This window comes from Callithrix jacchus, chromosome 10 (assembly GCF_049354715.1).
Source record: "Callithrix jacchus isolate 240 chromosome 10, calJac240_pri, whole genome shotgun sequence".
Classification (NCBI taxonomy): Eukaryota; Metazoa; Chordata; class Mammalia; order Primates; family Cebidae; genus Callithrix; species Callithrix jacchus.
Genome location: NC_133511.1, coordinates 56,827,562 through 56,853,489, shown reverse-complemented (window position 1 = coordinate 56,853,489; position 25,928 = coordinate 56,827,562). Strand labels below are relative to the sequence as shown.

The window sequence follows — 25,928 nt, the reverse complement described above, 5'->3', positions numbered from 1 at the left end:
AACTTGGAGTCCAATGTTTGAAGGCAGGAAGCATCCAGCATGGGAGAAAGATGTGTGCTGGGAGGCTAGGCCAGTCTAATCTTCTTGCATTTTTCTTCGTCCTTTATATTCTAGCCACACTGGTAGGTGATTAGATTGTGCCCACTCAGATAACAGGTGGGTCTGTCTTTCCCAGCCCACTGACTATAATGTTAATTTCCTTTGGCAACACCCTCACAGACACACCCAGTTTCAATGCTTTGCATCCTTCCATCCAATCAAGTTGATATTCAGTATTAACCATCACAACTGCTCTTTGATAACTCAAACTGTGCTTTTTTCCCAGTTAGAAATTCTTAATAATAGCAACTAATATTTATTGAGCTCTTCCTTTGTGCCATTGTCAGTACATACCTTCTTAAACATTTTGCGTTGATTATCTCATTGAATCCTCCCCTCAATGCTATAATATACACACACACAGGCAAACATACATATACAAACATACACACACAGACTTTTTCTATATAAATCTACAATACAAATGAGAAAATGGAGGCTTGGAGAGATAACATAATTTTGCCCAGCTGGCAAGTGGCAGAAATGGGACTGAAACACAGCGGTCTCGAACTCCAAAGACCAAACTTCGCTACTAGTTTGTTTTTGGTTTGGATTCCTCCAGAGCTTAGCAGATGCTGAGTACACAGCAGTTGCCTAAGCAATGTTGGTTGAGGGAAGAATTGGTTAAAAGCTGGTTGTCTCTGGTAGGGGAACAGATGCTGTGACCTATTACAGGCAGGCATGGAGAACCCAATGACTATTTCATAATACAGTTTGTTCAAATGTAGTCATGTGATGTTACAGGGCGAGACCAGCATGGTCATATGCTCCCGGGCTCTTGTTAAGTGAGGAGAGGGCACAAGGCAGATAAGAGCCCAATCCTGGGGTCAGACAGGGTCAGGTACACTGCTTCTCTATTAGACACATTTTCTTTTTGACAGTCCTTGCTAATAAATTTGATTCAAATTACTAGGTGTGTGACCTTGGTCTAGTTATTTAACTTTTTTAGAATTCATTTTCTGCATCATGAATTTGATAATAATGCTTACTTCACATTATCATCACCACTTGTAATACATGTGGCTCAGTGGTAATGTGTTTAAGGTCACAAATCTAGAAAACAGGAAAGTCCTAACTGGAACCCAAATCTTTCCCCCTACAGACCATATTTTCCTTCCTTTATCACAAAGTACTTTCAGAAATACAGTAGCTACATGCCTACTTCAAAAGGCAAAATTCACAGTGCTTTGTTCCCCTTTGACTACTCCTCATGGTGTTTATCTCTCAGACTTAAAAACAAGCCATTTCTTTGGTCTAAGTCAAATTAACCTTGCTTGCATTTCAAGACTGAATCAAGAAATACACCTTGTGAGTTATTGTATGTTTTAAGTAATGTTGTAAGTGTAATGCCGGTTGCCTCGCCAGGAGGCCGGACACACCCACCCATTCTGCACTTCGCACCTGACTCTGCACCCGGCACCCACCTCTGCATTTGGCACTGGTCTCTGCTCCCGGCACCTGGCTCTGTACTCGGCACCTAGCTCTGTGCATGGTTCCCCTGGAAGGCCCCGGCTGATGCAACCCTGGCCGGCTCTTGCATTACAAAAACCCGCCCGACAACCCGACAACCAATAGTGGAATATTACACCCAGAATACTCTAATGGCTTTCTCAAACATCTCCTACTTCAGTCTCTCTCTCCTCCAGCCTTTCCTTCCCACAGTTGCTGGATTGATTTCTTAGAAACCCACTTCTGAACATTCCATTCCCGTTGCTCTAAGAAGAATGCATTGAGTAACTAGTATGTTCCCAATCCCGCTCCCCTGGAGCCAATCAGAGCACCCAGCTGTTGCTCCTTATTCATAGCCCTAAAAACCTCGTGCCCCAGGAAGTCAGTGCGACTTCTCTGGCCCCTTCCCAGACCATAGAACCGGGGAGCTGAGTAAACTGGCATTTAATTTTCTTATACTGGTCTCAGTTTCCTCATTTCAAACTCAGCAATAATTCTTACAGTAAGGTTTATAGACAAAGAACATTCAGGTTGAAGAGATTTATTTGAAACAGTTTCTACTTTCGATACAATGCCTCCTTAACATACTGTTAAAAACTTGCAAAGCATATCAGAGATGTCCTGGGAGAAAGTACAAGCTGAAAGGGTTGAGAGATGTGAGACCTGCGTGTTAGTTTTGGTTCATCTCTTTATTCATCAATTATTTCTTGAGTGAGTAGTATGGAGGCTCACACTACGGGCTGGAATATAGTGTGAACTAACACAAACAAGATGCTTTGCTTGTAGGGTTAATGTCTACTGAAGGTCAGCAGTCAAACAGTTAAGCTCTAAATGTGCTGCAAATCAGAGGCAAGATTCTTGGGTCTGGCTGGGGTCATCCTTTCCTATGTGAGTTCAGGAAAGTCACTTCTGCTCCCTGAACATCAGCTTCCTCTTTAGTCCATCAGGGAGTCAAAGTGAGATGAACCTGAAGGTCCTTCAAAGCATTCAGATTCTACACTACGAAATATTCCTTCTTTCTACTTCTTCCCATTCCCTCCCTCCCTTTTCTCCTTCAGAGAGGAGAGGTATTCAGCTTTACCCTCTTGGATGATGACTCAGTTTCAGGAGCTGACAGTGTGCTCTTTGCCCTCCACAGTCTGATGTCAACTCCAGACTCAGAGCACAAGAGGTCACTCGCAGCACTCATGTCCTAGAAGTGATTAAGGGCAAACCAATAAATAAAGTGCAATAATAAACAGCATTCATTGTAATGTGGTAACTGATTGAATAATTCTCACTTCCTGCCTCAATGAAAGGAGGGGTAACTTGCAAATAGAGGCAAATCCATTACAGCTGAGACTCCTATCCCTTACCCTGTAGTCCCATTTTAGGATGCATCACAGGGATTAGGACTCTCACTAGAGAGTTTGGTCATGCAGGAGGAGAGTGGAGGGGTGGGATGAGAACACAGGCCCCTTGTTTTCTCTCTCAGGCTCTTTGGTCTAGCCCACACTGCGTCTCCAATCTAAACATTTCTTTGATGTGCCTTTCAGATGTTAAATGCAAGTGAACTATGTTTTCTATGACCAGTCATAGTTCTGACTGGCAGGGCCAGTCAGAGGAGTGAATCACATTTATAATGTGAGAGCATGTGAATGGCTCAAAGGTTTCTGAACCATTCTCTCTCTCTCTTTTTTTTTTTTTTGGAAGAGAAAAATCAAACACTGCTTGCTAAACTCGGCATACTAGCTGACAAAAAGGTAAAGATCCTCACTTGGCTAGGATTTAAATTCCTCTAAGATTTTAGAGATAAAAGCCATGAAGACATATAAACACACTCCAAGGGAATAAAACATCTTCAAACTGCCCCCTGTACTACTTTTTGAGAACCTTCCCCCTCCATACTCCTTTCCTATCCACACTGACTTCACGGCCCAGCAGGTTCATTTTCATTTCTGTCTAGACACTAGTGATCACCAGATGAGCCTGTTACTGTGACCAATTGCCACTTTAAAGCCAGAGAGAATATGCTATTGTTTTCCTTCAATGCTTCCTCTGCCTGGGGAGGAACTTTTGCACCTTGATTGGATGTGCTATTCACATAACAATTGCATTCCACTTATGAGTAAATGCACTTGCAGTACTTAGCACAGTGCCTGGAAAATTGTGTCTAACAAGTGACATTATTACTCTCTACTCATTCTCAAGTCTCATGTCAGTGGAGCTCATCCTAGTAGAAGTTACTTTATTTGACAGCAATATCCACTATGTAAAGATTTCAAGGAAATGGGATGCTGTTACCTCCATCATAGCCTGTTATAGTTCTAAATGCAACCAGGCATGAAAGCGGTTAGCATGGTAAATGCTCAATAAATGATTGGTATTTTTATTATTATTACATAAGCTTTGATTGTTTTTTGCCAAATATTACACTCAGCCCTCCAATGGCAAAAAGTGCCTATGCAAATTAGATAAACTTATACACACTTAGGCATATATATATGCCACAGAGGGTATGTATATGTGTATGTATACTATGTGAGATGCAATTTAAAATGGTAAAAATGAGAATTAAAGAGAAATAAAAAAAGAAGCTTGTTCCTGGGTATTTTTAGCCCACAGTAGATTTAAAACAGCAAATTCAATGTGGGAGGGGGCCAGACTGCGGGGCTGCTCCAGGCAGCTATCTGCTGACAGTGCAACTGGGCAAGAAAACCCATCAAGTGTGGGTCAGAAGCCCAAACACAGTGCAGAGAGAGCAGCCACAGAGGGTATCTGTAGTATAACTGAGGTCCATAATTACTCACTCAATGACTCCAAGGCGGCAGTCTCAGCACTAGGGGCGGGGTAAATGGTATGGAGTTAGACCCAGATGGGGGCCTGTACAGTGGTTCTGCAGTGGGCTGCACTGTAGAGAAACAGCAGTGAAAGAAATGACTCTTCCCTAATGCTCTGCAGGTGCAACTCCAAAACTTCCACACAGCCGCTACAACCATGATTATGTTGAGGAAGAAGATTGGTTTTACTAAAATACCAGTAATCACATTAGCACTGTGATTTTGAATTTTGTTGTTACAATACACCAATGCTACATACATGGTGTTTAATTTGTAAATTATTTGAACATTGTAGACAATATGCGAGCTGTAAGTATAAGGTATTTGCACTTAATTTTGCGTTTTTTAAAATGTATTTAGGTAACATCGTCATAAAAAGACTTAGTCAACACTTGGGGGCAGAGGTGCCCGGAAATATTATTTTATTTAAAAGGAGACCCTATGTACTCCTCACCTAATGGGATTCTTGTGAATATTTAATGAGAAAAATCCTTATATTTAGCAAAAATGCTTGGCTCATATATAATCTTCAAAAAACATCAGTTGTATTGTTATCACATTTAAAAAATACTAATCAAAGTCAAATTCTTGATTTGCCAAATGTGAGCTCTGCCTATAACTGAGAAGGGGGTAAACACAGAAGTTCAGACAGCTCATGGGATGAGCTGGGTGGTGGGGAGCTTTTACCTGTAACAAAGCAATCATCCCATTCATTAGCAATTGTAGATTCATATGTGTCTTTTTCTGACCATCGTTTGGGCTTAGACTGCTAGCACTCCACTTCACGTCGAGGCAGCAGACTTTGGAGGTATTCATAGGATGCCTTCTCCATGAATGAGGAATGAGAAGGTTTGTCACTCACATTGACCTCATGCATCAAATTCATTATTGTATTAATTCTTTGGGCAGGTGAGCACAAGCCAATTACAGAGCGAAATGGTGGTTTCCTGGGGCCTTCCAGGAAAAACCATCACATCCTGAGTGCTCAAAAATCAGTTTCAGAAAGTGTTAGTGATATCTTTACAAATGCTCATGAAGTTGTCAAAACATAAAAGGCGAATGGCATATCTGCAAACTTTTTACTCCTTTTCAAGTGAGATAGGCTTTCACTTATACTGACAAGTGCTTGTAACACATTTGAGACAGCCATTGGAAAAGTTCTGTTTGTAGTTGTGTCACTTAAGTTTCTCAGAACTCTGTGAATCAATGGAAACTGCATTATGGTTATCACTACTAACAAATAAAAGATGTTTCTCATAGCTTCCCCATTGTTACCTATGTATACCAATAGCCCTGGCTGCATGGAAATTACTTGCCCCCTTTTCTCATACAGGGACTTCAAGTGCACAGAAAGGGACAAATCATAATCCTTAGTCATGATTTATCTTTCATTGTTTCATGCTTTCACATTAGGTGGCAGATTTATTGTGCTTACTGTGTTCTCATAGACATATAGAAAGACAGCTAGCTAGGTAGGTAGATAGATAGATAGGTAGGCAGATAGACAGATAAATAGAGTGGGCTACACATAGATGTTTTTCTTGAGAGGTAAAATTTTGATTTGACTCAACAGCCTTCATTCTATGACTCTGATGTAGCTCACATCTTAATGAGGCAAGTTTACCCCTCTTGCATGTCCCACTTTACAGAGGAGTAATCTGTTTCAGATGACATGGCCAGTGGCATAGCTGAGATGGCTATGTACTAAGTTTGTTGTTCTAGTTTGTACTAGGTTTGTTGCACAAGTTTGCTGTAGTACTTACAGTACTACGTTTGCTGACTGCCTGTAAAGAACAGATCATGTATCAGGAGTGCCAACTTCAAAGGAAATCCAAATCTTTTCCAGACCATTTAATGTTTGCCAAGAGCAAGGGCAAAGGCTTAGGCATCCTTGTTTTCCCCCAGGCGCTAGAACACTGCTGGACATGAAAGACATCTTGTAAACCAAATTAAATGAAACTGTATACTAAATAAATATTCATGGGCCTCCAAAGAACAGTGTCTGGCTGTGTGACTGCAGACAGGTCACTTATTTCTTCTGACCCTGCCTCCTTATTTATGAAATGGATAAGGTACAAAGCGCTCTACAAATAGAAGGGCTTATTTTTCAGTATCCACAAATAATTTTAGTCCTTGGGTAGGAGTGGATTTATCACAGCCAGCTTTCCGGTTTTAACCTGGCAGACAGTCTATAAAATTAGTTTCAATTTTAAAAAGTTTATTTTAGTGATAATTTTATTTATTCTGTCCTGGGTTGGTTTTCAGTTTAATGTGGTGGTTATTCCAGTATCATGCATAAACTGTCATTGATTTCTTTTTTTTTTTTTAAATTTTTTATTGCATTTTAGGTTTTGGGGTACATGTGCAGAACATGCAAGACAGTTGCATAGGTACACACATGGTAGTGTGTTTTGCTTCCTTTCTCCCCTTCACCCACATTTGGCATTTCTCCCCAGGCTATCCCTCCCCACCTCCCCCTCCCACTGGCCCTCCCCTTTTCCCCCCAATAGACCCCACTGTTTAGTACTCCCCTCCCTGTGTCCATGTGTTCTCATTTTTCATCACCCGCCTATGAGTGAGAATATGCGGTATTTCATTTTCTGTTCTTGTGTCAGTTTGCTGAGGATGATGTTCTCCAGATTCATCCATGTCCCTACAAACGACACAAACTCATCATTTCTGATTGCTGCATAATATTCCATGGTGTATATGTGCCACATTTTCCCAATCCAGTCTATCATCTATGGGCATTTGGGTTGATTCCAGGTCTTTGCTATTGTAAACAGTGCTGCAATGAACATTCGTGTGCATGTGTCCTTATAGTAGAACGATTTATAGTCCTTTGAATATATACCCAGTAATGGGATTGCTGGGTCAAATGGAATTTCTATTTCTAAGACCTTGAGGAATCGCAACACTGTCTTCCACAATGGTTGAACTAATTGACACTCCCACCAACAGTGTAAAAGTGTTCCTTTTTCTCCACATCCTCTCCAGCATCTGTTGTCTCCAGATTTTTTAATGATCGCCATTCTAACTGGCGTGAGATGGTATCTCAGTGTGGTTTTGATTTGCATCTCTCTGATGACCAGTGATGATGAGCATTTTTCATATGATTGTTGGCCTCATATATGTCTTCTTTCGTAAAGTGTCTGTTCATATCCTTTGCCCAATTTTGAATGGGCTTGTTTGTTTTTTCCTGTAAATCTGTTTGAGTTCTTTGTAAATTCTGGATATCAGCCCTTTGTCAGATGGGTAAACTGCAAACATTTTTTCCCCTTCTGTTGGTTGCCGATTCACTCTAGTGACTGTTTCTTTTGTCGTGCAGAAGCTGTGGTTGTAATATTCTCTGATGATGGTTTGAATTTCTGTGGAATCTGTGGTGATTTCCCCTTTATCATTTTTTATTGCATCTATTTGGTTGTTCTCTCTTTTCTTTTTAATCAATCTGGCTAGTGGTCTGTCTATTTTGTTGATCTTTTCAAAAAACCAGCTCTTGGATTTATTGATTTTTTGAAGGGTTTTTCATGTCTCAATCTCCTTCAGTTCAGCTCTGATCTTAGTTATTTCTTGTCTTCTGCTGGGTTTTGAGTTTTTTTGATCTTGCTCCTCTAGCTCTTTCAATTTTGACGATAGGGTGTCAATTTTGGATCTCTCCATTCTCCTCATATGGGCACTTATTGCTATATACTTTCCTCTAGAGACTGCTTTAAATGTGTCCCAGAGATTCTGGCATGTTGTGTCTTCGTTCTCATTGGTTTTGAAGAACTTCTTTATTTCTGCCTTCATTTCATTGTTTACCCAGTCAACGTTCAAGAGCCAGTTGTTCAGTTTCCATGAAGCTGTGCGGTTCTGGGTTGGTTTCTGAATTCTGAGTTCTAACTCGATTGCACTATGGTCTGAGAGGCTGTTTGTTATGATTTAAGTTGTTTTGCATTTGCTGAGCAGTGCTTTACTTCCAATTATGTGGTCAATTTTAGAGTAGGTGTGATGTGGTGCTGAGAAGAATGCATATTCTGTGGATTTGGGGTGGAGAGTTCTGTAAATGTCTATCAGGTTTGCTTGCTCCAGGTCTGAGTTCAAGCCCTGGATAACCTTGTTGATTTTCTGTCTGGTTGTTCTGTCTAATATTGACAGTGGAGTGTTAAAGTCTCCCACTACTATTGTGTGGGAGTCTAAGTCTCTTTGTAGGTCATTAAGAACTTGCCTTATGTATCTGGGTGCTCCTGTATTGGGTCCATATATGTTTAGGATCGTTAGCTCTTCTTGTTGTATCAATCCTTTTACCATTATGTAATGGCCTTCTTTGTCTCTTTTGATCTTTGTTGCTTTAAAGTCTATTTTATCAGAGATGAGAATTGCAACTCCTGCTTTTTTTTGCTCTCCATTTGCTTGGTAAATCTTCCTCCATCCCTTTATTTTGAACCTTTGTGTATACTTGCATGTGAGATGGGTTTCCTGGATACAGCACACTGCTGGATTTTGGCTTTTTATCCAATTTGCCAGTCTGTGTCTTTTGATTGGTGCATTTAGTCCATTTACATTTAAGATTAATATTGTTATGTGTGAATTTGATACTGCCATTTTGATGCTAGCTGGCTGTTTTGCCCATTAGTTGTTGTAGATTCTTCATTGTGTTGATGCTCTTTAGCATTTAGTGTGGTTTTGGAATGGCTGGTACTGGTTGTTCCTTTCTATGTGTAGTGCCTCTTTCAGGAGCTCTTGTAAAGCAGGCCTGGTGGTGACAAAATCTCTGAGTACTTGCTTGTTCGCAAAGGATTTTATTTTTCCTTCACTTCTGAAGCTCAGTTTGGCTGGATATGAAATTCTGGGTTGAAACTTCTTTTCTTGAAGGATGTTGAATATTGGCCCCCACTCTCTTCTGGCTTGTAGTGTTTCTGCCGAGAGATCTGCTGTGAGTCTGATGGGCTTCCCTTTGTGGGTGATCCGACCTTTCTCTCTGGCTGCCCTTAGTATTTTCTCCTTTATTTCAACCTTGTTGAATCTGAAGATTATGTGCCTTGGGGTTGCTCTTCTTGTGGAATATCTTTGTGGTGTTCTCTGTATTTCCTGCATTTGAGTGTTGGCCTGTCTTGCTAGGTGGGGGAAATTTTCCTGGATAATGTTCTGAAGAGTATTTTCCAGCTTGGATTCATTCTCTTCGTCACATTCTGGTACGCCTATCAAACGTAGGTTAGGTCTCTTCACATAGTCCCACATTTCTTGGAGACTTTGTTCATTCCTTTTTGTGCTTTTTTCTCTGATCTTGGTTTCTCATTTTATTTAATTGAGTTGATCTTCGACTTCTGATATTCTTTCTTCTGCTTGGTCAATTCGGCTGTTGAAACTTGTGCATGCTTTACGAAGTTCTCGTATTGTGTTTTTCAGCTCCTTTAATTCATTCATATTCCTCTCTAAGTTATCCATTCTTGTTATGATTTCCTCGAATCTTTTTTCATATCTTTTTTCAAGGTTCTTAGTTTCTTTGCATTGATTTAAAGCATGTTCTTTTAGCTCACAAAAGTTTCTCATTATCCACCTTCTGAAGTCTAATTCTGTCATTTCGTCACAGTCATTCTTCGTCCAGCTTTGTTCCCTTGCTGGTGAGGAGTTTTGGTCCTTTCTAGGAGTCGCGGTGTTCTGGTTTTGGGTGTTTTCCTCCTTTTTGCGCTGGTATCTTCCCATCTTTGTGGATTTATCCACCTGTCGTCTGTGTAGTTGCTGACTTTTCGATTGGGTGTCTGAGTGGACACCCAGATTGTTGATGATGATGTATTTCTGTTACTTGGTTTTCCTTCTACCAGTCTAGCCCCTTCGATGTACGACTGCTGAGGTCCACTCCAGGCCTTGCTTGTCTGGGGTGCACCTCTAGCAGCTGCGGAACAGTGAGGGATGCTACCAGTTTCTTTTTCTGCTATCTTTGTCCCAGAATGATGCCTGCCAAATGTCAGTCTTTTGGATATAGAGGGGTCAGGGAGCTGCTTGAGGAGACAGTCTGTACTCTATAGGAGCTCAATTGCTGAGCTGTGAGCTCTGTTGTTCATTCAGGGCTGTTAGGCTGCTATGTTTAATTCTGCTGCAACAGAACTCATAAAAAAACCCTTTTTTTCTCAGATGCTCTGTATGGGGGGGTTGGGGCTTTATTTTTGAGTGTCCGTTGTGCTGTCCTGCCCAGCTAGGAGGCAGTCTAGTCACTATTTGCCTGCCGAGTCTCTGCCCTGCTGGTGTGAGGTTCGCCCTGTTGCTGCAGGCTCTGCCCTTCTGCTGTGGTCTCCGCCCTGCTACCACGGGCTACGCCCTGCGGCGGAGTCTCTCTGTTGTAGTGGGTTGCCTCGGCAACGGCAGGCTGCATCAACAATGGGCGTGTACCTCAGTAGGGGCGGATTATGGTAATGGCGGACGCTCTCCCACACGGAGCTGCGCCCTCAGGGAACCTCTCCACCAGGAGCATTTGGAATCACCGTTTTGTTTGTCCCACTGTGCTACCCCAAATGCTGTGTCCCTGGAATCTCCTGGGCTGGCTCACTGTCCAAGTCCCATTCAGTCTCAAGTTCAGCCCTCTCAAGTCTCAGGTTGCTCGTTCAACAGGGCCCCCGGACCAGTAAGCTTTGTGCAGAGCGCTGTGTAGCACCGCTGTGCTATAGCGCGGGTCACCGCTGCACCGGCTGCCGGCTGCACCAGCCAAAACCTCTGCCTGGCGTCCCGTGTCTCTTTTATACCTGGGAATTTCCCCGTTCTGTGGGCAACAAAGATACGTCTGGAAGTGTGGCCCTGACTCAGACTCTCCGCGCATTAACCGAGAGCTTCAATCCTGAGTTGTTCTCACAGCGCCATTTTGAGTTCTCCCCCCCACTGTCATTGATTTCTGATAACACATAGCAATTACTAAATGCTGCAGAGTTGATTTGGCAGGTAAGGCAAATGTACTGGGGTGAGGTGTTGGAGAGATACCTGCTAGAGGATAGCTCTAAAAGCATACACACAATTTCAATTTTTAGTCTGAGCTCTGCCAAGTTTATTCTCCCGTCCACTGTCTTCCTAGTAGGCACTTACTCACACCATTTGCCTTTTACCTCTTCTCTACCAACTGGTAACTCATTCTGTTGAGGATCCCCCACATATTCATGAACGGCATTTTTTACAGTCTCTGCCACATGCTATTGCCATCTGTGGGCTCTCTTCAATCCTAGGTTGCAGCCATGGTGATTTCTCCCCTGAGTCATCCCAGTGTCCTCCCCTAGGTGTCTCTCTACTCCATTCACTCCCAGGTCTCCCCCATCCATCCTCCCAGCAAGTCAACCTCTTTATTCACAGCCTGTCACTCCTCCATCCAATAACCTTTAAGGGTTCCCCAGGACCCAAAGAATTGCCTCCTTAACACATTTAAAGAAATACTTAATGCCCTCTGATATTGGGCCTTGAGCTACGTTTACAATCTTACCGCTGCCCCACTGTGTGTTCTCATCTAAAGGAATACTTGCTGGTCACCAGATAGCATCTATTAGTTTACTTTTGCTCTTGCTGTTTTCTAAGTGTGAAAGTACACTCACTCTGTAGTTGTCAAATCCTCATAGACTTAGCTAAAATGCTACCTTTTCTTGGAACCCTTTCTTAATTGCTCTCACATGGAGGAGGCTCTTTCCATTTGAATACTCATTAAGACTCTATTCATGTCTTGCTAAACTTTTTTGTCTTATGCTATAGCTGTGTGTATATGTATGTGTGTGGTGTGTACCAGAAAGAATGTCTTGGGATGGCAGAGCTGGGGTCTTATTCATCTATGTCTCCACCCAGTGGCCAGAGCAGTATACAGTGCCTAGAGAGGGAACTTGAAACCTATTTATTGAAATGAAAGAAAGTAACACTCAGATCAAAAGAAGCTTTCTCTAAAGGCAACAATAAATTATTTGATTCACAAGCTATAGCAATAAATAAATAAATAAAATAAAAATGTGAGCTGTGCCTTCTAATTTACATGATTTTTCTCCTAAACACTGCGTTCTTTATTCTCACATTATTTAATTCAATACTTACTGGCTGAATGCCGAGAACTCTTTAAGGCCCCAAATAAGTCATAGTCCTGGCCTTCAAGAAACTTGCTATCTATTCTTCAGAGTTTATTATTATAGTTGAAAAACCACTTCTCAGAAAGAGAAGCTATTTGCTCCAGGTCATATAGTCAGAAAAGTTAAGAATAGGATAGTCTAATTTTAGAGCCTACCTTCTTTAAAAATCAAAAGGCAAAGTAATCAAAGAATAGGACGGTCTAATTTTAGAGCCTACCTTCTTTAAAAATCAAAAGGCAAAGTAATCAGGTATTTTTATAAATATTAAAAACACATTGAAAGCTGTTGCTGAAACTCTTTTCCGACATTACATGAGCTACTTTTTTTTAAACCTTTCTCCCCACATATAAACACAGTGTAGAGTTTAGAGGCAAGATATGTTATTTTTACTTGCTAAAAGTCTGGGTATAATTACGATAGTGAGGAAGCCAGATGATGGGACATTCACTGCTCTGCTGCATCTTTATTTTTTAGCGTTGATGTTTTAGCTTTGCAAAGTGAAACCTGCAAGCTCAAAGGTATGATTGTAGGCCTATTACCTCAGAGTTAGATGAAAGGAAGGCCTTTAGTAAATCAGAATTTATTCATTAATAATTCCTAAAGTAGAAATGGGTTGAGCTAAATTTTCTGAATAATACTTACCTTATATTAATAATGAGAAGAAAATTTAACAAAAGCTCAGTGTTCTCATCTGATAAAACAATACTTGTTATTTATATCACATAACTATATGTTACATATCTCCTATTTATATTACATAACTATATATTACATGTCTCCTATTTATAATACTTTGGTCTTACCATCACTACTTGAATGGTTAGAAATAGCTATGCTAATGACATTGGGAATTACTTCACATGTAAAAATCTTTTAAAATATCAATTATTTCAATTTTCTTGCATAATAACAATATGTCATCATGCAGGGCCCAGTTCTGCCACTTACTAACTGCAGGAGCTTGGGTAATTTACCTATCCTTTCTAAATTTCAGTTTTCTCATCTGCAAAATGGTCATATTTATAATATTTACCTCACAGGGTTACTGTTAGGAGCAAATGAGCAATGCTTATAAAAATAATATGTAGAAAATAACAAATCCACAGACGTTCAGACTAACTGATACCCTGAATGAGATGCAATGGTTCTCCAAAGCAGTAAGCACTCATCAAGTGTGTTCTTCTGGAAATTCCTACAGGTAGCTACACAAGATAGCAGAGAACTCAGAAACCATCTGGATTTGCAGCCAATGGCAGGGGCAGGGGGAGGGTTTAGAAATCAGCCCTGCTGCCATGCTTCACCTTCCTGCCCATTAGAGTCAGCCAGTGGTAGCTTCTCTCCCCAACCAAAGAAGCATGTGGGCAAAAACATCCTTTATGCAAATGTTTGCAGGGCAAAGTTTTGGCAACTCTCCCTTCTTCCCCTGCGCAAAAGCAGATTTGGAATCTAAAGAAAAGTATACTTATGCTTTACACTTAAGTAATATTAAGCTTCCTTGGCTTCCCTGAGCACACTGGGTTGTTTCCTGATTTCTGCCAACAACACTCTTTTCATCCTTTTATACCTGACTAGATTTTACTGATTCTTCAAGGCTCATTTTGAATGATATTTCTTTTAGAAACTAAAATATATTATATAACACAGGTGTGTGTGTGTGTGTGTGTGTGTGTGTGTGTGTGCGTGCGCGCATTCAGTGAACAGAGTTTTCAGTTATAACTCATAATACATTTTGTATTTAAGGTGCTGATTAAGTTGGCATTTTCAATGGAAGTGTTTTTGGTACCCAGGTGGTAGATGATTACCCAGAAATGCACGTGCACAAAAATACATAAGAAATGTAGTTTATTCTCCATGCCATTCCATAGAATAGCAGTTTCCTCATCAGCAACTTTAGACAAATAAATAGACTATAAGGAATATGTAAAATATGTACTTTTTCATCCCCAAATGCTCCTTGAGTTCCATCAGCTTTCAGGGTTTATATAGGTCCCACCTTAATGTGTCTCAGATATGCAGACTTGACTGGGATCCCCTCCAAGAATCATTTACAGAAAAGCCACTTGCACATCTGGATCAGACAATTATCTGTGTGCTGGCTCACGTGGTTCTCAGTGGACATGTGAACTCAAAGTTTGGCTAGATATGATTATCACTTTCAAAAGAAAATGTAACAAGTTAGAAGGTGTCCTCATGTTGGGCTACTGAACCGGCAAAATTCCCTGGACATATGCCTACCTTTGTTCTTCGTATGTAATAACATAAGATTGGTGAAAACCACACTGCATACAGTATAGGGAAAGAATCCAAGAGGAAAGGTGAGCAGGAAGACCAGTGACGAAGGTGTTAGAAGGCTTGGAATAAGAGAAGTAATAATAAAGACATCTAGGAGCAGCCTCTTCTGAGTTCATTCACCTTGAGGGCACAGCCTGCCTTCCTGATGCCCCCTGGAGTGTGGCAGTATGGCTCTCCTTCCACCTCTCCTCTGTGGATCTCTAGGTCACCTCTGGACATTTGAGAGCTTTGCCTGGCTCTGGCCATTCCAAGACCAGCTCCATTAAAGAGCTTTCTTTTGAGGGAGATTTGACATTTCTTTTGTCAAAATGTCACTTTGAAAGTGTTACAAAATCAATCTCCATCACTCATTCGGGTGAAGCAAATATAATTCCCATCTTGCTAACGGAACACTGACTGTCACAATGATTTTTTGATGAACAACACAATGGCAGGCTCTGCTACCAGCTCTCTGTGTGTCCCAGAGAAATGATTCTTCATTTGTAAATGAAGTCAATGGCCATATGGAAACTTCTAAAAATCTACAAAATAGAAATGAGATTTCCCAAAGCCAGCTGCAGTTTGATTTTGGGAGTTTGCTGTCACCCAATCACTGTAGCTTCTGCCCCATCCCCTCTCTCATAATCAACATCTCCTCTTAAAGAGAGCTTATGGCTTTGGAAAAGGAAATAGAATATTACAAGGAACAATCGGGACAAATGTCCAAAGATGATAGTCCTCTCTGATCTCTTTAGAAATGATTTCCTATTTCGCTTTCCTATGGCCACTGTTTTAAGCTCAGGTTTTCGGAATATTATACCCAGAATACTCAAATGGCTTTCTCAAACATCTCCTACTTCAGTCTTTCTCTCTCCTCCATCCTTTCCTTCCCACAGTTGCCAGATTGATTTCTTAGAAACCCACTTCTGAACATTCCATTGCCGTTGCTCTAAGAAGAATGCATTGAGTAGCTAGTATGTTTCAGGTAGACATCGTGCTAGGTGCTAGGGCACAAAGATGTGTAGGTTCAGATCTTTGCCTAGAAGGACCTCATAATGTAGCACGTATAGGCGATGATACGGGTACCTTCAGCATATTAGCCCAGAGAAAATCACCTGGTCTGGTTGGCCACAACCCTTAACATTTTTTATCGCTTACAGGATAAAGTATAAGTTTCCTGGGAAATTTTAGGCATCAGAACTGTCATGAGTCTAACTTCCCGAACTGAGTCCTTTTGTTCTCCTTTATAAACTGTTCCTTGCAATGAAAGTGAACCATGTTTTACTTCATACTTATCCTGCATTTTACTCCTAACCCCAGTCCCTATCTCCCTAATCCTCCAAGGCCCCCTAATCCAAATTTTCTCACTTCCAAGCTGGAATCTCCTTTTCTGCACTGAAAACATGTTTATTTTAAATACACATAAAAAATGTGTATTTCTGAGCTTACTTTGGAATGTTCTCCTTCAGAAAGATATTCACCATCCAGGAAAACCATCTTCTCCCTCTCAAGATTTAAGTTTATGCCCACGTTAAATTTTGACAAAGCTAAACCCAATTCAATTTACTTCTTTATTTTTCTTAAATTGCACAAGTGTTACATGATCTTCATAAAGAAGAAAGCATGCTATAGTAAACATTATGAACTTTGGAATCAGTCAGACATATATTCAGGTTTCTTCACCTCTCTAAACCTCAGTTTCTTTAAATCTATAAAGGGGAAATAAATGATTTCCTTTGAAGTCTAATGATGATTAAGAGATGAATGTATGCCGAGCATTGTGGCTCACACCTGTAATCTCAGCACTTTGGGAGGCCAAGGCAGGAGGACTGCTTGAGCCCAAGAATTTGAGATCAGCCTGGGCAACAGAGAGTAACCCCGTCTCTATAAATTTGTTATTTTTTTAAAAATAGAGTCTTGCTCTGTTGCCAGGCTGGAGTGCAGTGGTGTGATCTCGGCTCCACATAACCTCTGCCTCCTGGGTTCAAGTATTTCTCCTGCCTCAGCCTCCTGAGTAGCTGGGACTACAAGATTGCACCACCATACCCTCTTAATTTTTGTAGTTTTAGTAGAGATGGGGTTTCACCATGTTGGCCAGGATCGTCTCGATCTCTTGACCTTGTGATCCACCCACTTCAGCCTCCCAAAGTGCTGGGATTACAGGCAAGAGCCACCGTGCCTAGCCACATTTTTTTTTTTTTTGTTTAAAGAGAGGTGTATGTAAGCTTTATGGACTTTTATAATGGATACTCATATTACTTCGAATAACAACTATCATCTCTGTTCTGTCCCAGCCCAAGGATAAATAGGACTATTTATTTATTTATACCATACCTTACTTTAGAAAGGATTTACAACATAAAAGGGACACTTATACATCACACATTGCTGACATATAGTAAAGATACTGATAGGGCTCTCATATTCTCTCTTATACATATTTCCCTTTATTAAATTATAGACTTAAAAAATTAGCATAAATCACTAAGTGGTCATTGAGTTTTCAATGCAGAACAGCTTGATTCTGAAGATTATGCCATTTCCTAAACCTCTCAATAAGTAACAGAACGGCTGGTTAATAATAAAATTGATTTGAAAAAGAAGGTAGAAGGACGACAAAAAAAATTTAAGGGGTGCTTAAATTTTCATCAGAGGCTGGTTTGACTAGAGATTCATTAGGAACTTAATACACATTCCCAGGGGAACTTAACTACATTGAGATCTGGGGCACTCAGATGGGTCTTAAGGAGACCTGTCCAAACAGATGGCTGTTTGAAGGTTAGGGATCTGCATAGGCTGGACTTATCTAGGCTACTGACACAACAGCCCACTTTTCTTTGCATGTGTAGACATAGACTGTGTAAAGGCACACAGAGTGGATAGAAATCCTGGGTATTTCATCTGGGTATTTCATATCCAAATCCTGGGTAGCAAATGAGTACTTTCAAATGAAGAACCTCAGATTTCCTCATGTAAATACTTTGAAGATACAATAAGCTTCCAACCTCATAGCCAGGCTTTCCATACAAGCTTTCTGGCCTTTCTGATCTTCTTTGTGAACCCTGTTGGTACAACTCCCACCACAACCTTTGTGCACTGGTGTCCTTGACTTGCTTGACCCTATTCCAACGTGCCTGTGATTTCCACTACCAAGTTCAAGCTTTTTCCTCTGTATGTGGCAAACTGCTACTGAAAATTCAAGATCTCATTCAGATATCACCTCTTTGAAGCCTTCTCTCTTACCTAAGGCATAATTTGTAAATGCTCTACTTTCTCTGGCTTCAACAGAATCAGGTATAGTGTGGAGTAGTGGAAAGGGCAGGCTTCTGTTGTCAAAATGATCTCAACCTGATGCTTGCACCTACTAACTGTGTGACCTTAGGCAAGCTACTTAATCTTCCTGAGGCTTAGTCTCCTGATTTTTAAAATGAAGACTGTTCATTCCTTAAATTTATGGAAAACATCAGTGATGGTGTATTATCATTGTTTGCCTGCCTATATTTCTCTTTTTGAGCTTGTTGCGATGTAACATCTTACACACACACACACACATGCTACAACACAAGACACCTAGCATAGTGCCTGGTGTTTTGCAGCACTCAATGTTACTGCAATCAGTGAAGAGTTCTGGAAAAGTAACTCAAGCACTGACAGTCACATTAAAGTCCAAGTTCATCTATAAAGTGCTCTCTGGCCATTCCTGCGACTGTTAATTTAAATTCTTATAGTTCATGTACATACTACTAATAAGGCTCTTATCACAGTCTGCTTTCACAGATACTAACTGAATCTAAGCTCCTTCAGGGCAGTAACCTTGGCTTTCACTCTGAACTCCTCAGTACATTTCACAATGCTCTGAAAATGCCAGCTAATGAAAAGGTTATTTAAAATACCCTATTATCCTACTCATTCCAGACAATTTTCCTTCTTACTTTATGCTGAATTTACCTCAAGGTCCCAGAGAATGAGGCCTCTTGCATCAATGACTTCTTCCTGTTGTCCTTGCCTTTAGTTCACAGTGAGTGGCATCTCCTGACCCAGCTTTCCCAACTCTCCAGAGAGTTGTTCTCTCCTTTCCTCAGTACATTTTATCTCTTGTTAATGGTCCTTTGCTTTCTACTTATGGACAAGTCTTCTTACTGATGTATTTTCTCATACGGACTTGAAGAACTTTGATTTATTACCAATTAATGCAAGAGTAAATCTCATGAAGAGTTACTAACGTAAGGCACCCTAAAAAATCATTGAATCCAGCAAAGCAAGTAGGGAATAATTCCCAATGTTAGGCTAGAGATGACTCAATCATGCCACTCTTTTTTACTTCTGTGATCCTACACAGCCTCAGAATCCTTTTTCAAAACAATACACCAGATATAAACTATCCATCCATTAGTCTACATAGGAGATGGAACTTGTTTGAGATCTCTAATGTAGTTTAAAGGTTTTATTTTGGTAATAAGGCCCAAAGAATAATAGTGACTTAGTAGTGAGCTGAAACCAGAACCCTGAAATATTGACCCTTCTGATTTTCCATTCAGGGCTTCCCCTCCCAGATTACTCCTTTCTTTCAATAGCCAAGTCCTAGAATTTACAACCTGTTTGTTGGCAAAGACCCAATGGTGTTTAACATGTATGATTAAAAAGCACATCAGATATATTTCAGTTTTACTGAAAAGATATCTAGCCTCTCACTGACGTTAGGAGCTCTTGGGGAAAAGGGCCTATGTTAGACTTTGTGTCCCTTTAAAGTTCTAGTCCTGTTTCTGGCACATGTTAGGTATTCAATAAAAGTTCTGTAACATATATCCAACTCTATTTGTCTGTCTGTTATCTATCTATCTCAAACAAATAGGAGGTCTATCCTTAAATTCTCAACAGGAATCATGGAAAAAGATCCTAACTTTTATGCACAAGTAGCATTTTCTTGAAAGGACTTTATATCATAATATCACATACCCTCACTTCTATTTATAATGACATCCTATGTTTCCATAAATTTTCATTTCACTTGAATATTTTAGGGGAGGATAAATTATTATGTCAATGACTGAGATATCTTATGATTCTTCTACTTAAAAATAGAAAGGGCAGTGCCGTGATTTGGACCTCAAAATCCCTGAGAAATGATAAACTTTTCTTCTTCTTGTTTTTCATGGTGACAGCAACTGACCATAAATTGTGGTTCTGTATGATATTCACAAGCTGCAATTGTTAGGCTAGAAAGGCGAAGGAAAGGATATGAAGAAAGAAAGAACAGGAAGAGAGAAGATGGGGAAAGTTATTTTACAGCACAGTAGTAAGATACTAGTATTATCTCTTCAAAGAATAGATTTTAAAAGCTATACAAGCCACAGCTAACATCATATTTCATGGTGAAAGATCGAATGCATTTCTCTCAATGTCAGAAATAGACAAAAATGGCTGCTCTTTCCATTTCTATCTAACATTATATTGAAGGTTCTAACTGGTGCAATTAGGCAAGGAAAGAAGGCATCCATATTTGAAGGAAAGAAGCAAAACTCTCCCTTTTTGCATGTATATCTTGTATATAGAAAACTCTGAGGAATTCACTAAAAAACTGTGGCTTCAGCAAGGTTGCAGGATATGAGAATAATATACAAATAATTAAATTTCTGTACATTTGCAATGAACAATCCAAAAATAAGATAATTCATATGCAAAAGAATAAAATTAGAACCCTAACTCATACCATACTTAAAAACTAACTCAGCATGGATCAAACACCTAAATATAAGAGCTAAATTATAAAACTCTTAGAAGAAAATATGATATAAATCTTCATGACTTTCATTAGGCAATTGTTTCTTAGATATGACACCAAAAGCAAAAAGAAAAAAAGAAAAAATACATTAGACTTTACCAAAATTAGAACTTTTTGTGTACCAAAGAAGACTATCAAGAAAATGAAAAGACAACCCAGAGAGTGGGAGAAAATATTGTAAAGCATATATCTTGTAAGGGATTAATAACCCAACTATATAAAGAACTTCTACAACTCAACAATAACAAGACAACCCAATTTAAAAATGGGCAAAGGATCTCAATAAATATTTCTCCTAATAATATATATGAATAGTCAATAAGCACATGAAGATATGCTCAATGTCAACAGTCACTAAGGAAATGAAATCAAAACTACAATGAGATACCACTTCATACCAACTAAAATGGCTATGATCAGAAAGACATATGATAAAAAGGATGTGGAGAAAATGGAACCCTCATGCATTGTTGTAGAAATGTGAAATGATACAAACACTTTGGAAAACAGCCTGGTAGTTGCTCAAAATGTTAAGCATACAGTTACTATATGACCCAACAATTCCACTCGTAGGCATGTAGCCAATGGCAATAAAAACAAATGTTCACAGAAAAGTTTGTACACAAATGTTCATAGTAGCATTACCCATAACTAAAAATTGGAAACAACTGAAATGTCCATCAACTGATAAACAGATTAAATGTGGCATATTCATAGAATAAAATATTATTTGGCAGTAAGAAGAAATGAAGTACTTATATATTCTACAACACAAACGCATCTTGAAAACATTACGTAAATGAAAGAGTCACAAAAGACTACATGGTGTGTAATTTCATTTATATGAAATAGCCAAAATAGGCAAATCCATAGGGAAAAAAGTAGATTAGTGGTTTCCTACATTGGGGTAGGTTGTGGTGGGAGAATCGGGAAATGGGAGGTGACTGTTAATGCATATAGGATTTCTTTATGGAGTGATGAAATCCTCTAAAATTGATTGTGGTGATGGTTGCATAATTCTAAATACTCTAAAAACAACTGGATTGTATTTTTTAAGTGGGTGAATTACATCGTATACAAATTTTATCTTATAAAGCTATTATTTAAAAAAAGATGTACCTATGTATCCGTGAGTGAATATTCTAACTTTGATGGCTGAATTTTAGTAATTATATCTTCTATGTCTGTCACAACAATCCATGCATTCATTAGATAATCCATGTTTTCATAATCACTGTCTTAGCTTCTTAATGTGAAAGAGACTAGATATGTTTTCTGATGAGCAGAAACTTTTTATAAAATCCATCCTTGTAGAACATTAATTTAAAAGGACAAAAATTAAAGAAACAAAAACCACCTAAACTCTTTCGTTATTTTTCATTGCAGTCATTACATCACCTTCATCAGCACATCGCTTCTGCTATGTAAACCACCTGCAGCTTTACTCCTAGTGTTTAAATGTATTTACCATAAATCCATTTCATCAGAAATGGCATTATTAACTTCAACAATACATTTATAACAGTGCTCTACTGTCTGGTAGCTACATCATTTGTTTGCTACTGAAAACCTCAATGTTAATTATAGTTAAATCAATGACAACTGAGAGAACTTGATGTTTCCATCATTTTGTACCTACCCCTTTCGAATCAATCACTCCAGGTTTGGCATTAAACTTCACCGTCTTCAATCGGGCACGTTCCTTTCTTTCCACCCTAAAGCAAATTGAGAATAAGGAGTCTGTCACATGACAAGGCATTTATGATTAAGTTCCTTATTAAGTGAAGAACACCTTTTCCTCCTATTCTTGCAGCTGAAATAAAATGTATTCTAAAATATTTCCCTTCCTTTGTTCCATATAAAAAATCTTGGTACAAAGTCTCTAAGTTTCTAACATGTTCCTTGAAATTACCCTGATACATATACTGAGAGTCATAGTATTTGTAAGCAACTGTGAGAGACGTAGCAACTGAGATGCAGAAGATATTTATTATTTAAATGCTTAAATAATTAAATCAAAATTTATTTCAAGAAATCACAGTCCATAAAGATTAACATCTATACTGGAGACTAAACAAGCTTCTTCTCCCCTCTTCCCTTTTCTCTTCTCCTTTTCTTCTTTTTCTTTCTCTTCCTTTTAAGAACACCAGTGTATGTAGCTTTACTTTTTAACCAAACATGTTAGATATAATCTTGAGCTTTCCTTTTCTCCAATGTCCTTCTGTCATCTCTGCCGATTTATGTTTTTTCTGCTACTTCATTTATTCATTAAACACTTATTGACTGCTTACTATGTATCGAGCAAGGAGCTGGGAAACAAAGAAAAAATTCTAAAATCATGACTGCAGTGAGTTCTTAGCAATGTTCTTTTGGCAAGAACAGCAGGATAAACAAATGCAGAAAATGCTGTAGAACAAGATGGCTGATATCAAAATGGGAGCACCTAATTTACTGGGAGGGTGCAAAGGAGAAGTAGAAAGCATTGGGGTGGACTTCTTGGAGGAAATGTCAAATCATCTGAGATTGAAGGATTAGAAAGAGCTTGTCAGTAGGGAAATTTCAGGGTGATTTTTCACAGAAGGAACAACATATGCCTCAACCTGAAGGTAGGAGTAAGCTATACGATTACGGAGAGATTCTAACATAGGGTATGTAGTGGGTATATAGGATAGGGAGGTGAGGCTACCGAGGTGACAGGCTCCTTACAAAGGGTATCCATCCACATTAAGGACTTGAGTTTTTTCCTTGGGGATTCATCCTGAGTTCTTAGAGGATAAAAAGCAGCGAAGTGATAAAATCAGATCAGCTTTTAAATAAACAGTCCTGGTCGAGGCAGAAGACAGACTGGAGGAAGGAAGGAACAGGAAGAGGTGGGGGGCCTATCTAGAAGCTGTTGCCATAGTCCAGGCAAGAAATAATGAGAAATGAGAGTGGGGTGGAGGAGAGGGAATGGCTTGAGAAATATTAGGAAAATAAAATGGGTTGAACTCATGCTTGTTTAAAGGCCAGGGCTGAAAAAGAGGAAAATAATCTAGATATTTCCCTGATCCTTCTGAGCCCCTCCAGTTAGACGTGATTGCTCCTTTCTGACTGAACAGTCTCCATGTCAGTGTTACCTCTAGATTTCCTTGTGTTTACTTATGTTTGCACTGCATATACAAGGTTGTATGTACCTAGAGGTACAAGCCCACGTATCACTCAATGGTATTTTATAGCAAGTCCTCAATAAGTAATTGTCCGGCAAAATAATATTCACTGCATTGTTTAACACGACTTCTTGTTTAAATATTGCTAGCTCTAATTTCAAAGATGTGAGGAACAAGAGAAAGAAAAAATCTGAATTCACAGAAACAACGGTTGATGAAATCTAAGTTATTCATAGATCAATAATTAACGGCATACTCCTTTCTAACTGAGAGCTCTTTTGTGTTCCCAACTGAAACATAGTGAAGATCAGGGTTTCTATAGTTACAGAATGGAACTGCAGAATATATTTATTTCACTGTGAGAGTAGAATATCTGAGTGGAAACAGCTGAACAAAATTTTTAAAATCTAACTTCATGTATTAAAATAATGTGAAGCCAGGCATGGTGACTCACACCTGTAATCCCAGCACTTTTGGAGGCTGAGATGGATGGATCACCTGAGGTCAGGAGTTCGAGACCAGCCTGGCCAACATGGTGAAATGCCATCTCTACAAAAATAAAAAAAAAATGAGCTGGATGTGGTGATGGATACCTGTAATCCCAGCTACTCAGGAGGCTGAGGCAGGAGAGTTGCTTAAATCCAGGAGGCAGAGGTTGCAGTGAGCCTAGATCATGCCATTGCATTCTACTGGGTGACAGAGTGAGACTCTGTCTCCCCACATAATTAATATAAATAAATAAATAAAACATGTTCCACCGAAGGTGTCTACTTGCACCAGACATACAGCAATTGGGGAGAAAGCAAGATAGATTTCAGGTTAGCTAAGCTGCCCAGTGGAAAATGCTCACTGAGAAAATGCTTCCTTTGAGCTTCGGCACTTCATCACCTTTTCTCGATTTTAATCCAAGTGCAAATGATAATTGTATTCATCTCTTTGTATTCTCCTAAAACTGTTGTTACAGCCCTAACTTTATTCCAGCTTTTTTGAACTGGGCTAATAATGGGAAACCACTAGTTCATTCAATGATGCCAAAATGACTGTAGCATGCAGAGAATATATGGTTATTTGATCAGGGTGTGCAAATAAATTCTGCATAAACCCACAGAACTCACACAGTTTCCAAACATATGTAATGTTAGAAGGAACTCAGTATTCAGTTCTCAGAACTGTTTGGACAGAGCATTCTAATTGTGCCCATGCCCTGCACCCCAACCCCATTTCTATGTTTATCCTTTTCAATTTTCTTGAGAAATGTCTCTATTATGCAGATTTTAGTGGTTCATCCTTTAAATCTTAAAAAGGTTGCAAAGTATATTAAGTCAGCCAGACACACACACACACACACACACACACATTCTCATTTTCTCTCTCTCTCTCTCTCTCTCTCCATTTGCTATAGCTTATTATTAATCTTCAAACAGGTAATAGAAAAAGTAAAGAAAAATTAAAATTGAAGCTTTATGGAGGTCATATAGTTCCTGTTCACTCACGAAGGAAGCTGAAAGGCTTCCTATTTGGGTTGAAAGTTTCATTAATAATAATAATAATATAAGTGGCCACTAAAGTTGCAACATACAATTATTAACAAAGTTCCTTCACATGTACATCATCTCATTTGGTCCCCATAATAACCTAATGATTTAGGTATTATCAATCTCATTTTATAACTAAAGAAACTGAGACTTGAAGCTTGCCAGATCAGAAAGTGGTAGGCACAGAGCCTGAACACACATTTTCTAACAGCTAATTTCAGTGTCTGTCCACAGACCCTCAATTTGGGAAACTGCATTCAGGACCTCCCAAGCCTGCCTTATCCAAATTCTCAATAAACATGAGATTTTGGATGTGGCATCCACAGTTTGAAGGCACATACATATCCTTAGAAGTCTGGGCTGAGGTTTTCATAAATAATCACCAATGTACCCTTGCATCCCCATCTTCCAAATGTCCTAAATGCTATAAATATTATTAATTATTAAATAAACCACAACCAAATTTACGCATACAATCATCGAGGTAGTAGCGTACCATAACAGATTGACCTCAAAATTCAGAATACATTTACTTTAAACATGGAAATCTGCTTAGTTAAATCCCTATTTGAGTTGATCTCTCTCCTTAGCATACCAGTAACCCTAATAGGGCATTTCCATCACAGAGGCTTGCATGAAGGGTAGGTGAGTAAAACTCTTATGTAATCTCTTGGGGTTCTCTGCAAACCTCTTTCCTTGACAGGATGTGTCTGTCTGTGGCTTACCTTCCTCATTTGCCTCAGCCCTTTCCTCTCTCCTAG

The 25,928-nt window shown here is 39.4% G+C and overlaps 1 protein-coding gene across 50 annotated transcripts in view; it reads right to left on the bottom strand.

Moving 5' to 3' along the window:
* The window catches only part of DLG2 (discs large MAGUK scaffold protein 2), a 2,299,762-nt gene that overhangs the window by 52,139 nt on the left and 2,221,695 nt on the right, over nucleotides 1-25,928 (bottom strand). For all 50 annotated transcript variants that reach the window (XM_078340083.1, XM_078340084.1, XM_054241373.2 and 47 more), the window contains one exon: nucleotides 22,126-22,201. In XM_078340083.1, coding sequence (XP_078196209.1) covers nucleotides 22,126-22,201 — 76 coding nt within the window. The remainder of the gene's footprint in view (nucleotides 1-22,125; nucleotides 22,202-25,928) is intronic.